The sequence below is a fragment of the Acipenser ruthenus genome, chromosome 11, assembly GCF_902713425.1.
Source record: "Acipenser ruthenus chromosome 11, fAciRut3.2 maternal haplotype, whole genome shotgun sequence".
Taxonomy (NCBI): Eukaryota; Metazoa; Chordata; class Actinopteri; order Acipenseriformes; family Acipenseridae; genus Acipenser; species Acipenser ruthenus.
This window is the reverse complement of record NC_081199.1, coordinates 33,181,465-33,196,917: the sequence shown is the minus strand read 5'-3', so window position 1 is coordinate 33,196,917 and position 15,453 is coordinate 33,181,465. Positions and strand designations below refer to the sequence as shown.

General features: G+C 36.7%; 1 protein-coding gene across 6 annotated transcripts in view; it reads right to left on the bottom strand.

Annotated features, from left to right (window-relative positions):
- Positions 1-681: 681 nt before the first annotated feature.
- Positions 682-15,453, bottom strand: part of LOC117426446 (growth factor receptor-bound protein 14-like) — a 52,790-nt gene continuing 38,018 nt past the window's right edge. For all 6 annotated transcript variants that reach the window (XM_034044013.3, XM_059033733.1, XM_059033734.1 and 3 more), the window contains 11 exons: positions 14,480-14,601; positions 11,349-11,423; positions 10,884-11,021; positions 7,809-7,919; positions 7,444-7,539; positions 7,105-7,167; positions 6,154-6,270; positions 5,269-5,335; positions 3,204-3,291; positions 2,667-2,760; positions 682-2,062 (listed from right to left, as the gene is read on the bottom strand). In XM_034044013.3, coding sequence (XP_033899904.1) covers positions 1,916-2,062; positions 2,667-2,760; positions 3,204-3,291; positions 5,269-5,335; positions 6,154-6,270; positions 7,105-7,167; positions 7,444-7,539; positions 7,809-7,919; positions 10,884-11,021; positions 11,349-11,423; positions 14,480-14,601 — 1,118 coding nt within the window. In that variant the 3' untranslated portion in view covers positions 682-1,915. The remainder of the gene's footprint in view (positions 2,063-2,666; positions 2,761-3,203; positions 3,292-5,268; positions 5,336-6,153; positions 6,271-7,104; positions 7,168-7,443; positions 7,540-7,808; positions 7,920-10,883; positions 11,022-11,348; positions 11,424-14,479; positions 14,602-15,453) is intronic.

Genomic DNA, 15,453 nt, shown 5'->3' with positions numbered 1-15,453 from the left:
TCAGTATTAAATTTGAGCAATTTTTTTTTGTGTGTGTGCACACCTACATTTAACCAAAAAAAGGTTAGCGTAGAGCCCTGCCTACACAGGTTTCAAGACTCAGATGAAACATGCTGGTAAGCTTCTGTTTTATAACTACCTATGCTTAATATTAAAAATGCTTTGATTGCACATTTGTTAAATTTTTTTTGTTGTTGTGGTTGTTTTGTTTTATTATTGCTATCTTACATATTGGACACTAGTATTATATTAAATCTTGCTAATAATTGTTGGTCATAGTTTACTGGTGCATCGTGGAGCCCGTTGAGAGCCACCAAAATGGATCACAGTGTTTGGTGTATTGTCCACCACTGCTGTAAGCCAATACATATTATTATTACTATAGGGAGACATCAGGGAAAGAGAAGTCTGTTATAGCACTCTGCTGCCACCCAGTGCTTGAAACTTAAATTACCAGCTTTCAGACATTGGTGTGTCGTTTTCACTTTCCTATTGTAGTATTAATGTGTTGAAAATCTATATTCTAGTACAAGCGTCTCTTAAAACAGCTGGTTTATTACACAGCTGTTTAATGTAATAAAACATTAAAACTATTGTTTAGAACTAAAAAGAGTGAACTCTCTCGCTCTCTCTATACACACATGTACATACACACATACACACAGACACACACACACTGTGTCTACAGAAAATTTTACTAATGCAACACATACATAATTCAAGTGATGTATTGGTATACACAGGAGTGTAAGAAGAATAGCAGAACATTACAACAAACATTTTGCAGGTCATCTAAAAAATAGAATGTTCTATAAAATATCACTTGGTGTTTGAACTGTTTTTAAGGTGATGACAAGGACGGACTGTCATATTTTGGAGTAAATAGAGCTGATAAAATATATAAAATAGGGGTATAGAAAAAATGTCATAACAGGTTCTTTGAATACATTACATATACATTTATTATACTATGTTGTCATATAAATACACTTTAGGTCATTTTATAGAAAATGTAAGCAATTGGGTACATGACCATACATTTAAAGAACGAAACAGCATTGAACTACTTGGCATATTGTGACAGTCTGGACAGTCAATGTGAATAATGAGTAATACATGACACCAGAGTTCCAACTACAGTGCAATTAACAAATCAAACATGTCATCTACAATGATTATACAGTCATCCTTGAATGTAGAACATTTTATAAAGTTGTGTAACCGTCTCAATCCTGAATAGATTTAAAAACAAAAATCAAAACAAACTGAAAACAGTGCAAATTGACTTTGATTTATACAAAAACATTGCAGTAATTGACATTCATTAATCATTTCAACGAACTATTCTCTGTTAGCATATTACGGTACTTTCAATAAAAAGATATAAACTATGCTGCTCTTTAAAAAAAGAGAAAAAAAGCATTTTAAAAAGAAACAAAGTTCCGTTATTTTAACATATAGATTTGGTGGGTTTTTTTTTGTATGCCCCATTTTACTTGATGAGCAGACAACTTTACTAAAAATACTAATATAGAAATGTATGATCTGGGCTTTGTAAAATCTTTACAATATATCTTAATGACAAGACAGCACACTTTTTCCCCCAAACAGCTTATCAATTTTATAATGCCATAGTTATTGTACTTTCGCTTAAATGCTCATGTGAATCAGCAGCTTCTTGCTAATTTGGCTGCAATACAATTAATGTTTTCTTAGTCCAAGGCACGTTGTAAATGAGAATTTGTTCTCAAATCGACTCATCTGGTTAAACAGAGGTTTTGATTTTTTTTTTTTTTGTGCAGAACTCACAATTATTTTAAAAAACACCTTACAATTAAGTTGTTTTTTCACTGCCTTTAGTTTTCTGTGGTTCTTTTCAGAACATCTGATGAATACAAGAAATGTCATGTCCTGATTAAAGAGCAATTCGAGCACAATGATGTTTTAGCTTGCAGGGCAACACTCCCTTATTAAGCTGGTAAAACTCCACAAGCTGGATAAGATCTGTAAATCTTGTGTGACCGTCATCCAGGGTGAAGAACAGCTCTCCATCTTCCTCCAGCTACACAAATTATAACCAAAATTAAAAAAAAAAGAATTTTAAACATGCATTCAAAACAAAGCAAAAAAATTACCAACTTTTATAAATCACTGTCCGTCATGAAACAGGCAAGCATGTCCTATCCTGCAAATTGAGCAACTGATCAAATCAGGTCATACAATTATGGATATATTTAGGCTTGTGTTGGTTATGTCAGAGAAGTCACCAGCAGTGGATTGTAAGTACAGTTGTAGTGAATCTGTAAAAATGTATTCTGCACTGGATGAGAAAGCGGTGACACAAAAGCTTAGTTGCCATGAAGTGAGAGAGTTTGAATATTATCATGTCAAGTTAATTCAGATCAATGGTTAATGTACAGCATATAGAAAAAAAAACAGGAGCTTTACTAGGTATGGGAGTCACACACATAGCCAGGGTTTGACCGATACGTTAAGCCAATTGATAAGTGCCAGTAACAGAATGGCACTTAATTCTGACTTCTCCAGGGTGGATAGGATTTTCCTATGGTATGCAACTCTTGATTGTCTTTATATAAGCAACAAACTGTATATTTAATTAACTGTTTAACCACCAAGTGCTACATAGTGCTTAATTGTATACTTACAGGTACAATCTGAAAGTGCTTTATTTTCTGGGCATGACACAATGACAGAACAAACGTTTTTGGATTACTTTGGCTGTCCCTTAAAAGAAACACCCTGAAATACAAAAAAAAGATTCAGTCAGATATTTTAAAATGCACACACATTTGCCTGTGAAAGAAGATCTTTAAGAAGAAAGTAGTTGGCCAAACTCGCATACAGTTATATTGTTTAATTAAGGAAAATGAATAATAATTGAAGCACAATGCTATGTGGAAGATGTGACGGCAAATGCATACTTAATTGGAATCAAGTATGTGGACGCATGCTGTTTAAGAGGAAGCACACATTTTACAAAAGTTTCTTTAGGAATCTGACTGTAGTTCTGTGTGAAAGAAGGCTATTCAGAGAAAAGGAAGTTATCAGAATAAGGAACGGCCCCAGCAACTATCTGTGAGGCATGATAATGACTTCAGGAGAGAGTTAACCCCAGGAACATGCACTACATAACAATGGTACAGTTACAATTTCCATCTAATCATCAAACAAAGTCTGCTTACCCATCAATAAGACCTTGCTGTGCAATTAATTTGTGAGCTTCATCTCTAGAAATGTTATGATGAAACCAGGGGTGAGTTCTGTGAATAACTATTAGGAAAAAACATTTTGTTATATTGTTTGTTTATTTAAAATACTAAACTTAAAACTATACATTTTTACTTAAAGCGTGCTAGGTTAGTAATATTTCATTTCTACTGGCAAACCAAAACAAAACATACAGCACATAGGAAATTGTTTTATTTTGTGAATGCTTTCCTGAAAACTCTGCTTTCCTGTCCAACCACTCTCTGCTTGACCCTCTCCAATCTGGCTTCCGCTCTGCTCACTCCACTGAAACCGCCCTCCTGTCTGTCACCAACTCACTTAAGTGTGCCCGAGCTGCCTCTCTCTCCTCTGTCCTAATTCTCCTCGACCTCTCTGCTGCCTTTGACACTGATCACTCTATTCTACTATCATCTCTTGCTGACCTGGGGATCTCTGGCACTGCTCTGGCCTGGTTCTCCTCCTACCTCTCCAACCGCACTTACCAGGTAACCTGGCATGGAGCAGCCTCTACACCTCACCCTCTCTTAACTGGAGTCCCCCAAGGGTCAGTCTTGGGTCCTCTCCTGTTCTCTCTGTACACCTGCTCTCTGGGCCCCCTCATCGCATCGTATGGTTTCTCATACCATTTCTATGCTGATGATGCTCAGATTTTCCTCTCCTTCCCCACCTCTGACTCCAACATCTCCTCCCGTATCTCTACCTGTCTGTCTGCTATTTCCTCCTGGATGCACTCGCATCACCTCAAACTCAACCTCTCTACATCTGACCTCCTTTTCTTTCCCTCCTCCTCCCCTCCTCTGATCTCTCTATCTCTGTTCCTCTGGAATCTACCACACTCTCTCCCTCTTCCTCCGCTAAGAACCTCAGAGTCACCCTGGACCCCTGCCTCTCTTATTCCCAGCACATCTCCACTCTGGCACGCACTTGCCGATTCTTCCTGAGCAACATCCGAAGAATCTGACCCTTCCTCACCAACTACGCTACCCAGCTCCTGGTCCAGGCCCTGGTACTCTCCCGCCTAGACTACTGCAACTCCCTCCTGGCTGGCCTCCCTGCGTCCGCCACCCGTCCGCTCCAGCTCATCCAGAACTCTGCTGCCCGCCTGGTGTTCTCTCTGCCTCGCTTCGCCCACACTACTCCACTACTCCGCTCACTCCACTGGCTCCCGATCACCCCTCGCATCCAGTTCAAGACTCTTGTACTAGCCTACAGATGCCTTGACCAGACTGCACCCAGCTACCTCCAGACCCTCATCTCTCCCTACACCCCCACTCGACCTCTCCACTCCGCCTGCACTAGAAGACTGGCTCTACCTCCGCTACACTCCCCTGCCTCCAGAGCCCGCTCCTTCTCCACCCTTGCTCCGCAGTGGTGGAATGACCTTCCTACAGATGTCAGGACTGCCCAGGCCCTGACCACATTCCGGCGCCTCCTTAAGACTAACCTCTTCAAACAGACCTGTAGAACTCCTCTGTTTGTATCCTGGGACACTATCACCCTTCATTTAAATGTGCTTTATTTTGCTCTTATCTGCCCCCTATTTTACTGCATTTAATCCTGTACTTCAAAATACTGTAATCTGCCAAGGGTTTAACCTGTAGTATTTTGTATTTAATCATATCCTGATGTAACTATCACTATTTAATCATATCCTGATGTAACTATCACTATTATCTGCTGTATTATTGAATTGTGTTTTGTCACACTTGTACTTTGCTTGAACAAAAGTTATTGTATTTCTTGCTCTTATTGTATTACTTGTATTGTACCACTTGAAATGTATTTGCTTACGATTGTAAGTCGCCCTGGATAAGGGCGTCTGCTAAGAAATAAATAATAATAATAATAATAATATTACCAGACCTTAACAACAACTCTGGTTATACTATATAATTTCTTGAACAAATATAGGGCTAATGGAAAATGCATTTATAGTGAGAACAATACATTTCAAGTTTGGTATAAAACATGTCTAACACTAAAGCAAATACAATACTTCACATTGCTTTATTAACTGACCTAAATTTGAAGTAGAACTCTGAGTAGAGGGACATCCATGTGGATTGAGTCGGAGACAGCTTTTCCTCTGTGTAAAGAAGTAATTTTAAATACTGAAAGATTAGGCAAAATATCTTTCATTAATAACGGAGAAATGCAATAGTCCTGCAAAGGGGGATTGGCTTACCGATTTCACAGGGGTATGGGGTATTTGTGGACCTTTTTGGCACCTTGGGGGAGGCTAATTATTTATAAAAAAAAGTTTACCATGGTAATTTTGATGTCATTCCGCATGCTTACACTTTGCAGTTATTATGCTTTGCCATGTTAACTATTGTCTTTGCAATGCTTTATTATTATTTTTTTATTATTTATTTCTTAGCAGACGCCCTTATCCAGGGTGACTTACAATTGTTACAAGATATCACATTATTTTTACATACAATTACCCATTTATACAGTTGGGTTTTTACTGGAGCAATCTAGGTAAAGTACCTTGCTCAAGGGTACAGCAGCAGTGTCACCCACCAGGGACTGAACCCACAACCCTCCGGTCAAGAGTCCAGAGCCCTAACCACTACTCCACACTGCTGGCCCGCTTTACTATGTCTGTGATTTGCTTTGTTCATCTACGCTTTAATATGCTTTCACTATGCTTTTTTTAATGCTTTGTTATTCTTTTAACATGGTATACTGCAATATGCCTTCTCAAAAGGTCATTTTCAAAGGCAGCAGAGAACATTTTTAACAACATTGTTCAACGACATCTTGTATAACATGCCAATGGAATGCAAATATGTTTTTGAAGTTGGATTTTTCTAATGCATTTAAAGGAAATTTAGGTTACACAACCAAACATGTTTTCAAGGGTAAGTTTGCCCTACCCTAAAAGAAAGTCAGCCATACCCGCCAGGAAAGTCCTTCCTCAACAGCAACAGAAAGCGCTTCTGTAGGGTTTTCTATCACCCTGCTCTTGTGCCCTGAAAAGTCCATTGCCACTAGTGAGTTTTCTGAAATGCTTCTCTATGAAAAAAACAAAACAAACAAAAAAAAAAACATTCACAATTTCATTAATGATACGTATTTGTAGTATATTGCCATCTTGTGGCAAAATAAGGGAAAAACATGCAGTCTTCTAGGTGATTGCTCAGCTATAGGAAACTCCAGTAACCAATGATTTACTAATTATCTTTGAGAAATGTTCTTTAAACTTTTAACTGAATGTTTGTGGTGGTTACCAAAACAACCTTTAATTCTGAGTATTTTTTTTTTATATCAGTAACATGTCATCATATTTTTTATGATTTAAAATAGGTTACACTTGTCTATTTGTGGTAAACTCCAAAGCCCCTAGATTAATATTCAGTAGCAATTTAGTTGTCCTCTGGTACCAGAGGCTTTCTATTCTATAACAAATACAACATGGTGCCCATATACTTAACAGCAAGGCTGGCTGGACACTTATCCATGTGTACGTGTGTTTTTTTATTAGAAAAGTCGATGTGATGAGTTGTTAAGTCTGAAAACAGCTGATGAAGAAGCTATTTTGGGAAGACTGCAGCACTCGTGTATCTAGTTATAGTTACTGTAATAGAAAAGCGTGTCACTTATTTAAACCTCCAATTGTCTGGTTTTGTCATACTGTTTGTGCTGAGCAGTTTTGCAAGCATATGACTGCAGATTCGTTATTTTTGTATTACATTTTAGTATACATTATTATGTTAATAAACTTATGAATAAAATATAAAATGACAAGGTTAGGGCATACATTCAAATCAATATTTAAAATATTACCACACTCCCATGGCCCCAAAATTGTAATAATAAAAAAACACATACACATTATATGGTACATACCACTGGTGATGCTTTCTGCTTCTGATGAGGTTGAATGAAATTTTGGTACAGCTGCATCCCATACTAAAAATTCAAAAACAGGCAATGTTAAAAATCACTTCAAATCTTAAAAAAAAAAAAAAAGGATTAAGAATAGAATGTGCTGTATAACGAGGCAGCACAATTTTAATTATGCATAAGCCTTGTTTCAAATTCATCACTGGTAGGAATTATTTATTACCTCCAACAGTCAAGACTGACTTTTTTTTTTTTTTTTTTTGTCTTCAGAACTTAAAGATCCGTCGTGGTGGAATATTAAATTAGAAGTAACGAACAGAGCTTTGAGATTTTAAATAATACCTTGAAAAGCCGAATGGCTGTCACCCAGCAGGTCCTAATCTGCTCCTCGTCTGCACAGAGCAGTTTCAGGCCTCTGGCTCCTCCCGACTGGTTATGCTGGAAGGCCACAGCACATTGTTTAGGATTAATGTATATCTTGAGGACAACACCTGTTGGAATAAACGCCACTAAAATTCTCCTACTTTAAAAATAACTTAAAATAACTCGTAAGTTAAAAATTACAAATTGTTGTAATACACTGTTTTAATGTAATTGTCTCTTTCTTTTCTGAACATATATAACTGTTCATTTTCTAAAACTATTTTTAATCTTCATGTCACACAAACTCATGGTAAATAGAACAGGTTTAAATTGGGTAAACATACCTTAATACAGAATCCGTAGTCTGTTGGTGCCCCATACTTCTTCCTGCCTGCCAGTAATGTATAAACATCACTGTCACTGAATTCAGTAACAAATTGAAGATGCCTGGGTTCCTAGGTGTAAAAAAAAATTATATATATATATATATATATAATAGGCAGATAACTGGATGTACATACAGTGCCTTGCATAAGTATTCACCCCCCTTGGACTTTTCCACATTTTGTAGTGTTACAACCTGGAATTAAAATGGATTTAATTAGGATTTTTACCATTTGATTTACACAACATACTTAACACTTTGAAGGTGCAAAATATTTTTTATTGTGACACAAAAATTAATTAAACAAAAATAAAAGACATTTGTTGGTTGCATAAGTATTCACCCCCATGAGTCAATACTTGGTAGAAGGAACTTTGGCAGCAATTACATCTGTGAGTCATTTTGGGTAAGTCTCTACCAGCTTTGCACATCTGGATCCTGCAATTTTTGCCCATTCTTCTTGGCAAAATTGCTCAAGCTCTGTCAAGTTGGATGGGGACCGCTGGTGAACAGCAATTTTCAAGTCTTGCCACAGATTCTCAATCGGATTGAGGTCTGGGCTTTGACTGGGCCATTCTAAGACATTCAGGTTCTTGTTTTTAAACCACTCCATTGTAGCTTTGGCTGTGTGTTTAGGGTCATTGTCCTGCTGGAAGGTGAACCTCCGCCCCTGTCCCAGGTCTCTTGCAGACTGAAACAGGTTTTCCTCTAGAATTTCCCTGTATTTGGCTCCATCCATCTTGCCCTCAATCCTGACCAGTTTCCCAGTCCCTGATGATGAAAAGCATCCCCATAACATGATGCTGCCACCACCATGCTTCACCGTGGGGATGGTGTTCTCAGGGTGATGAGCAGTGTTGGCTTTGCGCCACACACAGCGTTTTGCGCTAAGGCCAAAAAGTTCAATTTTGGTCTCATCAGACCAGAGAACCTTTTTCCACATGTTTGCTGTGTCTCCCACATGCCTTTTGGCAAAATCCAAACGGGATTTCATATGGGTTTTTTTCAGCAATGGCTTTCTTCTCGCCACTCTTCCATAAAGCCCAGCTTTGTGGAGCGTCCGGGTTATAGTTGTCCCATGGACGGTTTCTCCCATCTCAGCTGTGGAGCTCTCCAGCTCCTTCAGAGTTACCATTGGCCTCTTGGTTGCTTCTCTGACTAATGCCCTCCTTACCTGGTCACTGAGTTTTGGTGGACGGCCTTCTCTAGGCAGAGTCGCGGTTGTGCCATATTCTTTCCATTTTTTAATAATGGATTTAACGGTGCTCCGGGGGATGTTCAAAGTTTGGGATATTTTTTTATAACCCAACCCTGTTTGGTGCTTCTCCAGAACTTTATTCCGGATAGCTCCTTGGTCTTCATGATGCTGTTTGTTTAGATATGCTCTCTAACAAACTCTGGGGCCTTCCAGAAACAGGTGTATTTAATCTGAGATCATGTGACACTTTAATTGCACACAGGTGGACTCCATTCAACTAATTATGTGACTTCTGAAGGCAATTGGTTGCACCAGAGCTTATTTAGGGGTGTCACAGCAAAGGGGGTGAATACTTATGCAATCAAGACTTTTCAGTTTTTTATTTGTAAATAATTTTGAAAAATATGTAGATTTTTTTCCCCACTTCGACATTATGGACTATTTTGTGTAGATCAGTGACAAAAAATCCTAATTAAATCCATTTTAATTCCAGGTTGTAACACTACAAAATGTGGAAAAGTCCAAGGGGGGTGAATACTTATGTAAGGCACTGTAACTATACTTCACCTGGCAACAAGTTTAACAGTTATATCTCTAGAATGCCAACAGACGTACTATGCAAAATGTTCTATACTTCTTAACCTAGTATCAAAAATTCCCTAAAACTGAAGGTGGGATGACAACATAATATGAGTTTGTATACAGCCCAGCCCAGATAACACGTTCGGACTACAGCTTCTCAAACTTTTAAGGCCATATTCACAAAGCATGCACAAGTGCTTCGCCGGTCCAAAACCAATGAACACATCTATTTTATTGTGTAATACATTCTAACCTATAGAATCTTCTGGGCTTTATTCGCAAAACTATTTATTTCACACGACCGTTTTGAGCTGTTTGCTCATATTACAGCTCTGCTTTTTCATGCAATTCTCTTTGATTTGAATAGGTCAATCTCACTATCTGTTTTAAGGTTAACCTGCTAAAATAGACGTTCAAGGCTGCAGAACTGCTGCTGCCAACAATACCATTCCAGACGAAGACATTAAGCTGAGTCCATACAGTGCTTTAGATTGTGCTATCTGCAAGGACTGTAGAAGATTAATTCTCCAAACTGCATTTGGCCAATGACTTCATAGCTATCCAACATTTCTCTCTAATTCGTGCTAAAATGAGAAGAGAACACCCCCACCACTGAAGAAAGGGAGGAAACCTCTGGGGAGATTCAGATGATTGTTTACTTCAATGACAATCAGGACATACATTTTTTATTTAAATTGAAATGAACTCATTTTAACAATTATGTTATTTAATTCATCCTTTATTTCATTGCAATGCATTAATCTTCTTCATAATAAAATAAATATATTTCTTTAATGTATCATTTTAAGAACTGATCAAATCCCATAAACTACTGCAGTGATATTTGTGTTTCAATTAAAAAAAAAAAAAAAAAAAAACTAAGGTCAAATCAAGTTTTTAGACCACAATCCAATAAGCACCTTACATTTCCTTAGGTAAGGTAGTCAAAGACTAGTGTTATTCACAGTCTGTGAAACTAGTGAATAATAACACAAAACATGCACAAGAGTAAGGTTTAGTAAATGTGTCCTGTATAAAAAAAATATTATCGACACACACCACACACATGTTCTCAACGAATTTACTTCATTTGAAAATCCTGATTAAATAACCTATTGGCACCACCTCTCTCATTGTTTACGGCTTTGATTGATTAGAGTTGTCTGTGCTGTTGTAGCGATGCAGTGGCAGTCAGTATGACCAATAGAAAATTATGAAATTATTAAAAATATACATTTTTCAAACTTTACTGACCTTTGAAGTTCCCTTATTTGACAAATAAAGCCCAGATCTTCTCAAGACAAAGTACATCTTTTTCCAAGTCTTCTTTCCCTGCTCTTTAGCATGAAGAAAACCATGGATTTCAGGGCAAGAGCCAGCATTAAGAAATGTCTAAAAAGAGATTTTTTAAATTTTTTTAATACAGGAGCATTATAATGTTTTTTCTGTTTGTTTTATAACATAAGAAGTTAGAACTAAACAATTTATCATACATTATTTATGTAAACTGTGATGCTCGAGTAGAAATATTAAAACAGCCTGCCAGTTACATCAGTATAAACTTGTTTAAATTACATGTACATCATTTGTTTTACTTTAAAACATGCTTTACTAAGATGGACAACATTTATTCATGGGTTCCAGAATTTTCTTCACAGTATTTGTCAAAAATAAAGAAACCTAGCGAAAAAAAAGGTCAGTAAATTGTAAACTTTATACCTGTACAAGTTGTGAATGGTTCAGAATTCCATTGGTTTCACTTGATATAGACACCATATGCTCTGGAAAAAAATCCTGATGAAGCAAACATAACAAGCAGGTCAGTTAACATTTTTATGTTAAGGTATTTTTAAAATTCATTTTCAGATTGCACAGGTGCACAAGAAACAGAAAACATGTCAAATGGTCAATGGTCACCTAGAAAAACGTATAACATTTAGGGCCTCATTTAAGAAAGAGCATTAAATATAGCTGTAACGTGGACATTAAGCAGTGAGCCTAACGTGCACCATAAATCTAAATTTACTATCCCATTTACAAAAAGAGAACGCATTAATTTACATGCACACTATTTGGCTAATTTACATACCATAGCGTGCACTATATGTACTGTGAGCGATAATTTAATGTGCACGATAATGTCCAAGACTTACCCATGCCCACCGTGATATAAAAAGCCCCAGCAGTCCAGGTGTATCTTTTGGTCAGTGGCTTATTGTGAAAGGTGGAGGTGGCTTACATTGACCAAAAATGAGCAATCAACAGATGCAGCCCTCTGCAGGGGACTGGCAGAGGCAACACAAACTAAAACTGCATGCAGGGGAGTTGGAAATTCTAGTGGAGGAAGTTGTTTTAAAATATAATAACTTGTTTGGTCTAGTGTTTTATTTAAACACTCTATTATGTATACCTATGTGATGAACTATAAAATAAAATCTAAGACATTATAACATTCATTCATGTTTATTCACGCTTAATATAACCTGTTATTTACATGTAATTTTTACTGCTCTATATGAAAACCTTAATGCAAGTAATGCCTCTATAACCCAGATAGATTTCAGCCCAGAAAAATAGGTTTAAACATTGTGCCTATCAGTGGTTAAAATAAAAAAAAAAAAAACTAAGGTCAGATCAAGTTTTTAGCACCAGTCAACAAACACTGTTGACTGGTTTTTCAGACCACAATAAGCACCTTACATTTCCTTAGGTAAGGTAGTCAAAGACTATTGTTTTTCACAGTCTGTGAAACAAGCCAAAACAATTAGTGTTTTCCTTTAGAGAATAATAACGCAAAACATGCACTAGAGTAAGGTTTAGTAAATGTGTCCTGTACAAAAAATATATTACAGTGCACTCCATTTATAAAAATCACATCCGTCCCAGATGATTTGATTCTTATAAGAGGTTGATTCTTAAAAGCGGGCCGATGTGATTACAATTAGCAAAAACGTGCCTCCGCGCATCAGCAGTTTAAATACAGTATACAAATGTCAACGGTGCTCAATCACTGAGCACAATACATCAAAACAAGTCCTCGTGGATAAGCGACTTGTTATAGGATCATGATTATGTTTACTTAAAGGCTGCAGCATCCTATTTTTCAACAGTATTCTTTAGAAACGATCGTCTCGTGAGGGTGTTTAGTTTAAGTGCCGTGTGGTGTTATATGTAATGGCCTTGGAATTAAATAACATTACAGTACAATATTCTACTGTCAGGACTACCACTGTGGACCAGGGATTACACTGCACACGCTGTGTACATGCCTAATCACGCGAGATGTGATCAAATTCAAATTCAAAAACAGCTTTATTGGTTGTACATATCATTGCACTTGATAGTGTATCGTATTACATGCAGACAGTTTGCCCCAAGATGATTCTTATAAGCGGATTGCTTGATTCTTACAAGCATGTATTTTATTTTAGCATGGCTAGTATAGGAATGATTTTGTCCCAGTGGTTTTGATCACTATATACGGTTGATTCTTATATCAGTAATTCTTATAAACGGAGTGCACTGTATATATAATAATACAAAATACGTGCCTGTACTGTTGAATTATACGCAAACATGCTGAACATATCGGCTGATTTCAAAGACCCTGATTAGCACTAATCTCGGACTAACACTACTGAAGGTGCCAATCAGGGTTTATGTGTTCATTTCACCTTCTAAAAGTGAAGTGCATTATTGTGTCTTGTTCATATGATTCACCAATGTACAGCACTTCATTAAAAAAAGTTCAAATGAGTGTCATTCTATCCTGTCCCTATCTTCAGCATGGGGTGATGTTTTCCCCATATAAACACAAGTGCTTTAATGAGATGCATTACATCATATCTAACTTCTCGAGTAAATAAAACCACACACATGTTCTCAAAGAATTTACTTCATTTGAAAATCCTGATTAAATAACCCACTGGCACCACCTCTCTCATTGTTTACGGCTTTGATTGATTAGAGTTGTCTGTGCTGTTGTAGCGATGCAGTGGCAGTCAGTATGACCAATAGAAAATTATGAAATTAAAGCCTGGCTTCCAACCTAATTATCGCTCACTTTAAGGTGCACACTACAATTATCGCTCTTTAGTAAATACAGTGTGAATGAAGCTCATCTCGTTATTCAGAGCGGTGTGCCTCATTTAAATATATTATCATGCATTGCCATATAAATCACATATTCATTCTAATTACCATAGTGTGGCACAATAAAATCAGCATGTACCACAATATGCCCACTATTTTGTGCGATAATGAATACAATTGCAATAGTAAATATGGAAAGCATGAACGTGCACAATAATTGCAATTATGGTGCACCATAATGTTTTGTACCCTTTTGTAAACGAGGCCCTTTGTCATAATCTGAACAGCTTTGGAAACTTTTCTTAAAACACTAAATGAACCTTATTTGCAGCACAGTACATGGGACATGGACAATCATGTCCTATACATTTTCACAAGCATTTTGGACTAATTGTTGCATAGAACAGCAAACAGCTTTTTGTAAATGAGCTCATTTAGCCAATACGTTTAGCAACATTGGGTATTACTGTAGTGTCAGCCTAAAATTTCACTTTCCATTAAAAACAAGCAAATCAGGATCTTTTGTTGTAAATGCATTTATCTTTCTATTTTTAGCAGTAGCATTTACTAAGCACTTATATATGTGCAAACTATTAATTTTTTGTTTTACCTCAGGATAAAAAAAGATAGTAAAATAATAAATATGACTCCATTATTCAATATAATGTTTATATATATATATATATATATATATAGAGAGAGAGAGAGAGAGAGAGAGAGAGAGAGAGAGAGAGAGAAATTGAGGATGTCACTCTTACCAGTGGCTTTTTAAAGAATTCATATTTGGCATAATTCTTCCTAAAATATAAACGGTCGTCTGTTTCCATTCCCCAGCTTGATTGCACTTCAATAACCGACTCATGGTCTTCTATGGTTCTTTCTGTGCGTTAAATATAAAGTACAGCTTATATAAAATGTATATTTTCCTAAAGTTAGACAGACAAACGGAACATAAAAAGATTAATAAAATACAGGGGGACAATATGAATAACAATATTAAAAAATGAGATACTTTAAATGCACCAATAATGCATATTTATTAAAATCACAATAGTTGTACTTGGTCAAAAAGGCCATGAAGACTTCTTACACTTTTGAAAGGTCGAACCCTGGCCCCATGAACCAGACTTTGGACTTCCTACAAAAAGCTTCCAAAATCTACCTCTCCATTCCGTGCTTTCTCAACCCGAGGGGTTTTCAATGTATTGCTCTGACCAGAGAACTATCCTTGGCCACCAGCCCCTACTCATTTCCACTGATCTAGATCCATAAACGTTAGTCTATTTCTGAAAAATTGGTACCAAGAGGTCTCAGCTAGTTAACTAACAATAAATGTCCCTAGCTGTTATCATTGCTGCTCTTGTGAGACGCATACCTCATTAAAATAACTTGCATGTGTGTGTATATATATATATATATATATATATATATATATATATATATAAAAGAGCAGATGATTATCCATTCTAGGACAGGATTGGAACAATAATCAGTTATTGTGTTATTTTGTATAATTTCTTTTGTCTTGACTATTTTTTGTTCTGATAACAATATTAAAAATCAGGGATAAATTGTGTTTTTGACAGTCATCTAAAAGCTAAAAAAGGATCAGCACTAGGATCCTATGGACAACCAATTTGTTCATAAAGAGATGCACCAAAAACCAGCAAGGATGGTCCGACAAGAGCATGACAACCTAGGCCATTAGATGTTTTAGGTTTCCCTGCTTGTG